A 12,870-nucleotide genomic window follows, 5' to 3' on the forward strand; every position below is an offset into this window, starting at 1 on the left:
TTCTCAGCTGTAAGTAATAAGCACTTCCTCTAAAAGAAGGATGAAAGTGGGAAAATGTAACATTGCACAACCCAAAAATTTCCAAAGTCTAAGTAAACAGTATAGTGATAAGTGTCTGTCTGAAAAATGTAGAAGTGGAGGGGGGATTATGGTGTGGGGTTGTTTTTCAGGAGTTGGGCTTGGCCCCTTAGTTCCAGTAAAAGGAACTCTTAATGCTTCAGCAGACCAAGAGATTTTGGACAATTTCATTCTCCCGACTTTGTGGGAACAGTTTGAGGATGGCCCCTTCCTGTTCCAACATGACTGCACACCAGTGCACAAAGCAACGTCCATAAAGACACGGATGAGCGAGTTTGATGTGGAAAACTTGACTGGCCTGCACAGAGTCCTGACCTCAACCTGATATAACACCTTTGGGATGAATTAGAGCGGAGACTGTGAGCCAGGCCTTCTCATCCAACATCAGAACCTCACAAATGCACTTCTAGAAGAATGGTCAAAGATTCCCATAAACACAGTCCTAACCTTGTGGAAAGCCTTGTGGAAGCTGATTTAGCTGCAAAGGGTGGGCTGATATCATATTAAACCCTATGGATTAAGATTGGGATGTCACTCAAGTTCATATGCGTGTGAAGGCAGATGAGTGAATACTTTTGGCAATATAGAGTGTGTGTGTGTGTGTGTGTGTGTATTGTGTATATATATATATATATATATATATATATATATATATATATACATTAACACATAGTTAGATTTACATTCTCCTCATTTCATAAATTGAGATGTATCAGTGATTCCAAGCTTTATTTTTAAGCATCTCTGTTTACATATCGCTACTCTCAGAACAAACCTTGTATCTCCAAAAGGATAACTTTACAGGAGAAGGAAAAAACATACTTTACTTTTAATGTAAGTCAATGGAACCAGAATTTTTTCCAAGTCATTTTGGGTCATTTCCTTTGGTCCATTATTCATGCAATTTACACACACTGTAAAGGACAACAAGCCTTTTCAAATTACGCCAGAAACTGAAAAAGGTTAAAGACAGACATACGAGGTTTGGGTCGGGCGGTAGCGAAACTCGTCTCTACAGCACATGTTCAGTATTTTAAGGGAGTAGCCGTAACTGTCACACACCGTCACACATTTCGACCAATAGGAGTGAAGATGGAAGGCGGGGCTTTAAAACCCGGAAAACATTAAAAAAACATGCCGAGGGAAATTCAGTGATGTAACGCGGGGAGTTTTTTATTTCTTTTTTACAGCCGTATGAGGGTTTCGATTAATCGTTAACGGGTCAAGGATGCTTTCAAAAGCGCAGGCATGGCTGTCTGTGTTGCTGTTACACTTCATGGAGCCGTGTATATTTGCCAAAGGTAGCCAGGAAGCGAACAGCCTGCGGCTTTCTGACACCAGGCTGCGGCCGGGCGGTCAGCCGTGTCGGTCGGTTTGCATGTTACGTTTTAAACCGTCTGTCTTCTTTTTTGTAGGGGAATTCAATGTGCTGTTCATCATAGCTGACGATCTGAGACCAACTCTGGGCTGCTACTCTGATCCAGTTGTAAAGTCACCAAACATTGATCAGCTCGCCTCTAGAAGTACAGTGTTCTACAACGCCTATGCGCAGGTAGTCCCAGCCAGCCCTCACAGACCGTTAGACATCCCGAGAAACACGTCTGAAAGCTGCTTAGAGGGGAATTCCACAGAACTGTGGAAATTTCTGGGTCATTTTGTCCCCGATAGTGAAAACCTACGAAGCCCCTAAGATAACATAGTGGTTATTTTACTAAGGCGTGGTCTCAAATGAATATGTTGAGCTCACAAATTCCTATCTTGAGGCTAGGAATTGCTGTATTGAGGTTACAATATCCTATATTTAGACTAGGAATTGCAGTATCGAGGTCACAAATTCCTATATATTGAGGCTAGGAATTGCTGTATTGTGGTCACAATTTGCTGTATTGAGGCCATTACTTCATATATTAAGGCCACATTATAAGAAACCTGTTTCCTCAATTCATTAATTCATTGCAGTGCCTTATTAAAAATAATCACCATGTGAACTTAATAGTTTAAGCTAGGGAGTCGTGCCCTGTAGAGAAACTTCCAGACTCAGATTTTTTTTTCAGTGGTGGGATCAATGTCAATGTCCTAAATTCCTGTCCACAGCGCAGAAATTTATTTTAGTAAATGTATATTATTTTGCCATACATATTGACGAATGAACGTCCAGTGTTTTCAGAGTATTATATGTAATGTTTCTGATGATTAAAGTAGTGGTAAATCTGAAGAATTACGTTCTGCCTTACCACAAAATGTACCTCTCTGCCATGAATGGCTGTCAAAAATATGTCTGTGAGTCTTTTGTGGCATTGAAGTCTTCATTAAGTTCCCATCATAACCGCCGTGAACAATTCAGACTTTTTTTTGTTCACTAGAATGGAGCATTTTACACCAAAGCACTCTGAATGACTTTGTTTATGTGTAACCATTGAGTTGTTCAGAATTTTTTAAAAGTCTGTGTTATTCCCCTTTCACATTTGCCAGTATTTGAAACAGGAATGTGTTTGTGTGTGTATATATACATATATATATATATATATATTCGCTCATCTTCAAAGCAAGCAGTATGTGGCCCAAGCAGGACCTCTTTCCTAACAAGCCGAAGACCAGACACCACCAAACTGTATGACTTCAACTCATACTGGAGAGTCAGTGCAGGAAACTACACTACGCTCCCTCAGTACTTCAAAGCGAACGGGTACACAACCTTGTCTGTGGGGAAAGTTTTCCATCCAGGTAAAGATGACTTATTAAACTGATGATGTGACTTGGCTGAATGTTGAATGCAGACATTCCTTCCTGCTTGCTGTATGTGTGTGTGTGTGTGTGTGTGTATATGTGTTTTTGTAAAGGAAAAGATCTTCCCCACATTGTTGTAACTGTGTTGTCTAAAGTTGTACTAATGATGTCTCTGTTTGGTATGTTTGACCTAAAGGCATCGCCTCCAATCACACGGATGATTACCCATACAGCTGGTCTGTACCGCCGTATCATCCACCCTCTTTCAGCTATGAAAAGAGGAAGGTCAGTGTGTGTGTACATGTGTGGAAGGACATGTGTGTTCATGCTTGCCCTCCTGGCCCAAGATCCTATTTCTAGAAATAAACAAAGGGGGGGCCCACAGTACAAAGGAAATGTTAGAAGCTAACATAGATGAACATACATACAATAAACAGGCTTTGCTAGATGTTCAGTACAGACATACATATTTGAGAACTGACAAACTAATAATGTAGATCAATTTAGAGCTTTTGAGACCATGTTTACGTTAAGTAAACCCAATGCCTGATAAGGAGTAGGTTTGAGAGACACCCCCTTTAGATAAGCTAATAATAATGCAAACACTGGAAAGAGGAAACACGTGAACCAGTGCTTTATTGTTTCATTCTTTGCACAGACTTTTTTTAATCACTAATGCAAGCTGACACAGCTCAATTGACAGTTCAGTTAGGAAATCTAATCTTAGTGGTCTGTAACGTTTAATTTATAGTTATCATAAAAAGTCTTATCGAATACAATATCCCATGTAAAGTTTACCTGACCTCAGAGTCTGTTATTAGTTTTACTACTGAACTGTGAGTGTGGTCATTCAGCCCAAGTCCTTATCAGCTTTAGAAATAAAATAAAGATAGTTCCACCACCCAGATGATCAAAATAGCGTTTGTCTGAATTTTAAGCTCCCTTCCAAAACCTTTTCCACATCTCTTTACCTGGTAATCTTACTAAGATTACTAATTTTGGATATGGTCAATTTTGGATATGGTCAATTACTTCTATTTTGATTATTCACTTCTATGTGTATGAGGACTGTAGTGGATAAATATAGTTCATGCGTTCATTCGCTTGCCTTAACTCTTATTCACTTACTTCTAGGAGAACTTTTCAAAATGTTCCAACACTAGAAATCGTGACCTGTAGGAAATATGATCAACCAGAAAGTCAAATAATATCACTCCTCACAGCTTACTATGACTTTGTATTATTAGGTTTGTAAAAATAAAGATGGAACACTTCACAGTAACCTGCTGTGCCCAGTGAACGTGTCCGAGATGCCTTTGAGAACCCTACCTGATCTGGAGAACGCTGAAGAGGCCATAAGGCTGCTAAAGCAGATGAAAGAGAGCCCCTTCTTTCTAGCAGTGGGCTTCTACAAACCTCACATTCCCTTCCGAATCCCACAGGTGTGCAAAACTTTGCGTATAATGTCCATTTGATACACATAATGCTGTTGTTGGAAGAAAACCTTGATCTCCAAAATGTAAACTTTACAGGAGAAGGAAAAATCTGCTGTGCTTTTAATGCAAGTCAATGGAACCAAATTTTTTTCCAAGTCATTTTGGGTCATTTCTTTTGGTCCATTCTTCATGTAATTGACAAACAATGTAAAGGGCGACAGGTATTTTCAAAAATGCACAGGTTTTCTTCTGACAGCAGCGATATGTAAGCATTATATACATGTTTTTAAGTGGTATATGTTTTTTTTTATCTCTTAGGAGTACCTCAAGCTCTATCCCATTGAGAACATGACGTTGGCTCCAGATCCAGATGTTCCTAAGAAGCTTCCGGACGTGGCCTACAACCCGTGGACTGACATTCGGGAGAGAGAGGATGTCAAGGCTCTGAATCTTAGCTTTCCATATGGACCAATCCCTAAAGACTTTCAGGTACAGCATCAGAAAAATTGTGTATAATGTTCTTTCTGATTTTGCACTGTGAAGTTATTGAGAGTGAGACTTATTTTCACTTCAATCAATACATGTCATTTCAAACCTTTGCATATGACTGTAGTTTAAGTTCTCACACTTACATAGTACTCAGGAGAGTTTGAATCCAGAGTATTTGGTGCTGCTTAAATGGATATAATGCTGAAATCATGAAATACATGAAATATTGTACTTACACATTTTGTTTGCCTATCTTAAAATGTGGCACTGCTGTTTTCTCTTGCATTGTGTCTTTTCCAACTCATCAAATCGCAGAAAATACATAGTGTGTTGGTTAATATCTGTCCTCTGTTACTGAGTCCTTGTCGGTGTGTTCAGCCAATAACATCAAATCTCCCAAAGCAGAAATGGTATGGCAGTAATACCCATATAATAAGTGTATTGTGATTTTGAAATGAATTTATTTATTCAGATTCACATTCAGATTCCTTTATTGATCCCAGGGGGAAATTGCAGCTGTTACAGTTGCAGCCATTTATGTAAAAATAAACACTTTACTAATAATTTAGGACAATATAGAGAAATTGACAGTATGTACACAAGATTTAAGTACTTATATGTTTGTTTATATTTTTCTGTTTTTGTATTTATTGTTTTTTAGCTGCGTATTCGACAGCACTACTTTGCCTCTGTGTCGTATATGGATGCTCAGGTTGGAAGGGTCCTGCAGGCTCTTGATGATCTAGATTTGTCCAAGAAGACCATTGTAGCGTTCACTTCAGACCATGGTTTGTAAATCTTTTCTTTATATATATACTGTACATAAGTGTATAAGTGTAAATGCTTTTTAATACTGTAATGTGGTAAATGGAGCAAAACTTTGACTTTTGATGCTTTATTTATGTTTTTAATTAAATAGACCAACTATGTTGACATCATAATCGAACTGTGTTGCTATTTTGTGTCTTCATCACATAGTCAATCTTCCCCTTAGAACATGTTGAATGTTTAAATGGTTTCAGTATTTTTATTGATAAATATTAATTAAAGAAAATAAAGTTACAGTTAAATAAATGAAGCTAAATGCAAAGGTTTTGGTTCCCCAGGTTAAATTACACGTTTTATTGATGAAGGTGAAAATAATTTGAAACATGCTCTACAGTACTTTTAAAAACACACCGACTGTTTATTTGCTGAATTTTAAAAAATGGAAGATAATAAAATATAAAATGTGGCCTTTGTGTATTTTATGTATTTTTTACTGTAGTTCTACAAATACAGACTGTAGTCCATCTGTTTCCCTGCATACTTTTACAGTATTTGTCAATGGTCAGGACCCCAACAGGACCACCACAGAGCAGGTTTTATTTGGGTGGTGCATCATTCTCAGCACTGCAGTGACACTGATCTGAGTGGATCAGACACAGCAGGGCTGCTGGAGTTTTTAAACACCTCAGTGTCACTGCTGGACTGAGAATAGTCCACCAACCAAAAATATCCAGCCAACAGCGTCCTGTAGGTAGAGTCCTGTGACCACCAATGAAGGACTAGACAATGACCGACACAAACTGCAAAAGATGAGCTACTGACCTATAAGATGGACCAACAATGTAGAACTATAAAGTGCACCCATTTGGTTAATGGAGCTGATAAAATGGACAGTAAGTGTCCATAAGTAATGAAGTGGTCGGTCAGTGTTCATTGCACCCATGAATTAGTTGGGAACCTGAAAATCTTTGTAGTTTCCTAGGGATGCTCATTTCTCTTAGGTGCTCCACTAGATGGCAGTATTGAAACATCAGATTTCTCCTGTCGTGCCATGAGTCTCATGGTCTTCATATTGTTTATAGCACTATGTCAGATGATCCTATACTTATACTTATGTAAAAAAAAATCTCACTGAGCAACATAAACTCTCATGAGTGCTTTTGATGATTTGCAAAATAGCCAGTGCATAAACCTCCTATTGAGAATAACTGATGTATTGTTGTCTTGGATATGGTACTTTAGTTGAGATAGCTTGCAGATGTCTAACCTCCACAGTACAATATAGTCATAGCCTGAGAGGGGAAGCGCTGTTTCCTTTTAAGCATTGTAAGGGGACAACACATGCTTAATCATAGATGCCGGGCTCTAACAAAGCAGCCCATCGAGAATATGAGCCAAGCTCTTTCTCTGTGTGTCAGAAATGGGGAGATGCTTATTCCTGTCTGTTTTCCAGGCTGGTCCCTCGGCGAGCACGGGGAATGGGCCAAGTACAGCAACTTTGATGTGGCCACCCGTGTGCCATTAATAGTGTACAAGCCAGGTGTGACCTCGCCTCTACCTCGGCCTGGAGAGAAGACTTTCTCCTACGTGGACGTGTTTGAAAACACACAGGAGCAGTTTGGCAAAGGTAAACGCTCTCGGAACATCCGTCATGTTCACGGACGAGCCTCCTCGGAGAGTGCAGTTAGATGAAGTTAATCCTCCTCTATCTGATTTCAATTTGCAGGGAACGTTTACTGCCTTTTGCATTTTAATTGACTGGAAACGTTTCGGAGATGAAGACATAATTTGCCAGTATGGAAAAACTGCTAACTCTTTACTGAAGAGTTCACAAATATTATAATCCTGTATGGATCACTGTATCAACTGACTTGGACCTGAGACCAAAATATTTTAGCTTTGAGTGACCTTATACCTTAATTATGTTTATTGTTTTGAAACAAATGATTAAACATTTCATTTTATAATAATACCACAACGATCATAACACGTTTTTTGACGATTTTAGCTGTCCATGAGAGACAGGGATGCAGTCTCATTTTATGCTCTAAAGTACATGGGTGTGGCTAAAATACGGCTCCACCCATGGGCTAAAACTTTGTGTTTCAGTAGTGACAGCAATTTTTGAATGTTTTTTTTTAAAAACTTTTATTTAATTTTATTTATAAATTAAACTCACAATAAATCTGAATCTCAGCTTCACTTTAAAGGTAGTCCTAATTATAAAGCTCTTAAAAACTTTTGAACACTGAAAAAAGGTGTTAGAAAAACAAAGAAACTAAAAAAAGTAGTATTGTGACGAGTGTAAATTTAGGGTTAGGTTTTGGAATATCCATCACCCAATAAAAAAGAAAAAACCCTATAAATTACAATTTTGTACATATTTAGCTATTTAGCTATATCACTTAATACCCTGGGGTTAAGTTGATCATAACATAATGCAGGTAAATATTTAAAGTCTGAATACTGAATTGATTTTTAAATGTTTTTTTAACTAATTTGCTAGAACGGTCTATTAAGCCTTAATCCAAAAAACATGAGTCATCATAACAGTTGCTGAGTTAAAATAGCATCCAAATAAACAAAAGCAGCCTTTATGACCGCTGACCCTTGTTGGAATACGTTTTTTTTAATATATTGTAATATAAATTTGTCAGTTAGGGTTTATCAGGTGTCATGTAAACTTGACAATGCTGTCCTTTAGTGTTACCAAATAACTGGACCTCTCCTGAATTCTGAGCGGAGCTTCATTACCATTGAGATGGTACATGTATAACTCTGGATTTCACTAGCTTTCAGAATGTATTGCATCAGTGTACGTGTTATAATGACTAATGACAGAAAATACCGTAATATAAAGAGCCCTCTCAGCATTCTTGCTCTCATTACTGCAATCTGTGGCAAGAAGCTTGTATGGATGATCTAAATTCTGCAGTTATGCTTATGTACAAATGTCCAGGCCATTTCCTGAGGGAACATTGCCTAAATTTGTTGTAAGGAATTGTGTAACTCTAGTCAGAACAAACTGCCTACAGCAACTCGCACACATACCCCATTCTACATATAGACATAGTAAAATGTGAAGATATGCTAACCATTTTTCTCAGGAGGTTTTGCATGATATTAATAAAGCAGTATGCATATTTCTTAGTCTTTTGGGCCCTGATGTGGATGCACAGTATAATTAGGTTTCTTGATAAATTTCACATGGTATCTATGTTACCTTGTTTTTGTTATTATTAGTAGACCACTGATAAACAGGTACTTTGTAATACGTAATGCAGCCAAGTACTCTGATATTCTTCTGTTTGTCAAAGTGAATGATAATATGCAGTATGTAAACAAGGCCCTGTAGCGTTAATTGGAAACATGTTCAGTATGTATCCACTGATTATTCAAGACAACATATTCAGCCATATAAATTATAAATACTATTGTTAAACTCTACTTTGATACAAAGTACTGGTTTTGATCCCATAATATACACTCACTGGCCACTTTATTAGGTTTATGAGGTTGCTAAATTGCTTGTTAAGACAAACAGCTAATCAGCCAATCACATGGCCGCAACTCAATGCATTTAGGCCTGTAGAGGTGGTCAAGACAACTTGCTGAAGTGCAGACCGAGCATCAGAACGGGGTAGAAAGGGGATTTAAGTGACTTTGAGCATGGCGTGGTTGTTGGTGCCAGACGGGCTGGTCTGAGTATTTCAGAAACTGCTGATCTACTGGGATTTTCACACACAACCATCTCTAGGGTTTACAGAGAACGGTCCGAAAAAGAGGAAATATCCAGTGAGCGGCAGTTGTGTGGACAAAAATGCCTTGTTGATGTGAGAGGTCAGAGGAGAAGGCAGGTCAGAGGCAGACTGGTTTGAGATGATAGAAAGGCAACAGGAACTCAAATAAATAAACAAAATCTCTGAGGAACGTTTCCAACACCTTGTTGAAAGTGTGCCATGAAGAATTAAGGCAGTTCTGAAGGCAAAAGGGGGTCCAACCTGTTTCTAGCACCTACCTGTACCTAATAAAATGGCCAGTGAGTGTATATACCTTTCACTGCTCTAATGTATTTGTTTATTATTCTGATATGTTTTCATTCACTTGCATTTACAGCTTTGCAACTATATATGTATATTTTGTAATTATTATAATTTCTTAATAATTGTTATTTTAGCTTTTAATTTAAATTTTTAGATTTTAATCATTCCATCATTGTTCCAGGTCCTCTTTGTATTGTTTTTTGAGAAAAGGTGTTGAGCTTTCACATGGATGTTTAAAAAATCTCTGAAAGAAACTCTTAAAGCAGCATTCTAGCCTAAACCTATCACTTGATATGTTATTTGTTATGTTATGAAATATTCTTTAGTGCATCATTGCATTTCTTGCCCTTATCTGTTTCATAGAATTCACACTTTTGTATTGTCTTTTTGTTTTCATCCAGCAATTTTCTGTCACTATAATACCCAGTATGAATTCTGCAAATATGTCATCCAATCACTGGGAATCCCAACTCCCCAACACATAAAGGCTGATCTAAACACTGATGTGATCCTTCTGCTTTAGTTAGCTAGCGAAAAAAAAAAAGCAAATCATTACAGCCTCAAGTTTACAAATTGAAGAACTTGTAGTTTTTATTCTTCAGGACACATCATCTGAAGGGGGTTTTGGAAAATCCCACTCCAGAGACCACTGTAGTACCGCGCTAGGAGACCAATAGGCATGTTTACTACAGATTTAGAAATGGTTATGTTTTTACTTATAGCCACAGTTTCCCTTTTAAGGCTATTTAATACTGTTCCTTTTATAGCTTTTGTTTGCTATTAAGCTCCTCAGTACTGTTTGGTTTTACCCATCTTCCCCTGTGCTTTTCCCAGGCTATAAGGTGCACAGCATGGTGGAGCTGGTGGATGTCTTCCCCACTCTGGCCTCCATGGCTGGGCTGCCATTGCTTCACCACTGCCCTGTCCCCTCTTTCAAAGTCCAGCTGTGCACAGAGGGCTTCAGCCTGGCCCGCATACTTGGCCGCCAAGAGTGGACCATCAAACACCAGTCCTACGCCTACAGCCAGTACCCGCGGCCCTCCGACACCATCCAACAAAACTCGGACCTGCCAAACCTGGCTGACATCCGGGTCATGGGCTACTCGCTGCGCTCCAACGACTACCGCTACACTCTGTGGGTGAGCTTCGACCCCGTCCACTTTCTGGCCAACCTGACGGACATTCACGCGGGCGAGCTTTACATCCTCTCTGAAGATCCAGGCCAGGACAACAACATCTTCGATGAGTTTACTCGGGCCCTGTTAAAGCTCGGTGCTCAGCCCCAATGGACTGAGAGCCTGAAGCAGCACTTGATGTATTTCACCGCATCCTCAAAAACAAAATGGACTCTGTGATCTTTTTTCATTGTACTGTAGCAAAAAGGGAGAATTTGAGTGCATTACTTCTTTTTTTTCTGCTTTGTTACAACGATCTGAAGCAGTGACACATTTTGTACCACTTTGCTGTCACGTTGTGTGTTACGCCGTGGTAGATTTCTCTCATTTTTGAAAATGACCTCTAGCACTTTTATTTTAGTGTTACAATGAAAACTTAGTTACTGCTTAGAAAAAGGGAACTGCAGGGAAAAATACCTTGAAAATACCTCAGAAATACCTCTTTAAGGTCACAGAATGGAAAGTGTGCCTTACATTGTTGAGAGCTGTAAAGTGTGAGATAGCTTCCTTGTCCATTTTGTAATGTTGCCAAACGCAGAGTGAAGTCGAGCAACGAACGAAAGAAAAGGCAAAATGCGTTTCGATTAAGCGGCAGAGGGATGGAAAGCCTTGCTCAGACAACACTTTGATTTAGCAATTTATCAGGTCACTAAGTCGTAATTGTATTTTCTCTCGGAGGCCGATGGAGATTTTCTCGGAGCTAAACTCTTGTTTTTCGAGGCACTGTGATGAAAATCAACTTAAATATAGAATTCCGAGGCGCAGCGGAGTTGCCAAGGCAATTAGATGTTTAAATGTGAAAACTTGCAAATTACATTGCTCGGATACACCTCGGGAGAATAGTTTAACAATGATGAATGTTTTGGCCGACATCAAAAAAAAGAAGGGAAATGATTATTCAGGTGTGGCTGTAGCATCCTACTGTTAAATTAGCACTGCTTACCGCTTCACACTCAGTCATCCTGGGCCTCACTCCCTGGACTCTGTTTTTTAAAAGACCTTCCCTCCCCTACCTTATACCCTCTTTTCAGGTTTTGTTTTCCTCCTTCTCACACTCTCATGTTGGATGCCACACTGTTTACTCCCACAAAATATAAATTATTTTTGAGGGAAACTATTCAATATTTATGTGGAGTCAAATAAATATATATATTTTTCCTCCAATCTGGAAAAACACAAAGCGAGTGCATAGGCTGTGTCTGTATGCGTCTGTCCTTTTTTTTTTAGTCTCTTTTTTTCCCCCTCCCAAATATATTCTTATAAATGTGCAGCACGAGCGTTCTAGTGGGGGTGATCCTCAGGGAGCGCCAATGCATTCGGCTCCAGCAGACAGGCTTCATTGCCAGCTGGTCCGGAAAATTCCACTGCTGTCTCTCTCTCTCTCCTTTTTTTTCCCTTTCTTGTCATCTAAAAGCAAGGTTAGGGCAGTCGGAGATGGATCCCAGTGCTGATTGAAGCTGATATTTTAACCGCACGCACAAAATTAGCTTTGCATTCGTGTCCTGGAAACTACCATTACAAGGCTGTAGTTCTTTTTGGAATGTGGTTTGAATTTTGTACTATGTTTCAGGCTCAATAGCATCATTTGAACTCGGTCACAAATACAAAAAGACCTGTTTTATGGCATAAATATTTCATCTATCTATCTATCTATCTATCTATCTATCTATCTATCTATCTATCTATCTATCTATCTATCTATCTATCTATCTATCTATCTATCTAATGTGGTATTGTCTGTTACCATGTTCTTTTAAATAGGATTATGCTGAGGAAGACAAACATTCAGAGGGAGAGAGAATTTGACTTGGTGATGATAAATGATTTGTATTAACCACATTAGTTTCAGTGTGATTCCTAACAGGGAATCAATGCAGACACGGTTAGGGATCACTACTCCAGATAATAAACATTGATTTCCATAAGCATGGGTAGACTATAGGCAGTCCTAACTAATGATGTGCTTCAGTCTTCCATGGTGGTGCGTTGGATGTGATCTTATCTTTAGAATCAAATATTTTTTTTTTTTTTTTTTTTTCCCTTCCCACGTGTGCACAGTGTACATACGACTAACCTTGCAAAGAAAGTTGATGATCGCCTGTGTAGTGACACACACACACACACACACACATCATTTGCATGAAACATTTACAG

The 12,870-nt window shown here is 38.8% G+C and overlaps 1 protein-coding gene across 1 annotated transcript; it reads left to right on the forward strand.

The window, feature by feature from the left end:
- The first annotated feature begins 1,182 nt into the window (after positions 1-1,182).
- Positions 1,183-12,555, forward strand: ids (iduronate 2-sulfatase). The gene is made up of 9 exons (XM_017692142.2): positions 1,183-1,379; positions 1,494-1,630; positions 2,625-2,802; positions 3,002-3,090; positions 4,053-4,247; positions 4,560-4,730; positions 5,392-5,518; positions 6,952-7,125; positions 10,376-12,555. Exons 1-9 carry the CDS (start codon positions 1,307-1,309, stop codon positions 10,894-10,896), a joined length of 1,665 nt encoding a protein of 554 aa, XP_017547631.1. The 5' UTR covers positions 1,183-1,306; the 3' UTR covers positions 10,897-12,555.
- Positions 12,556-12,870: the final 315 nt, after the last annotated feature.

Source organism: Pygocentrus nattereri, chromosome 8, assembly GCF_015220715.1.
Source record: "Pygocentrus nattereri isolate fPygNat1 chromosome 8, fPygNat1.pri, whole genome shotgun sequence".
NCBI lineage: Eukaryota > Metazoa > Chordata > Actinopteri > Characiformes > Serrasalmidae > Pygocentrus > Pygocentrus nattereri.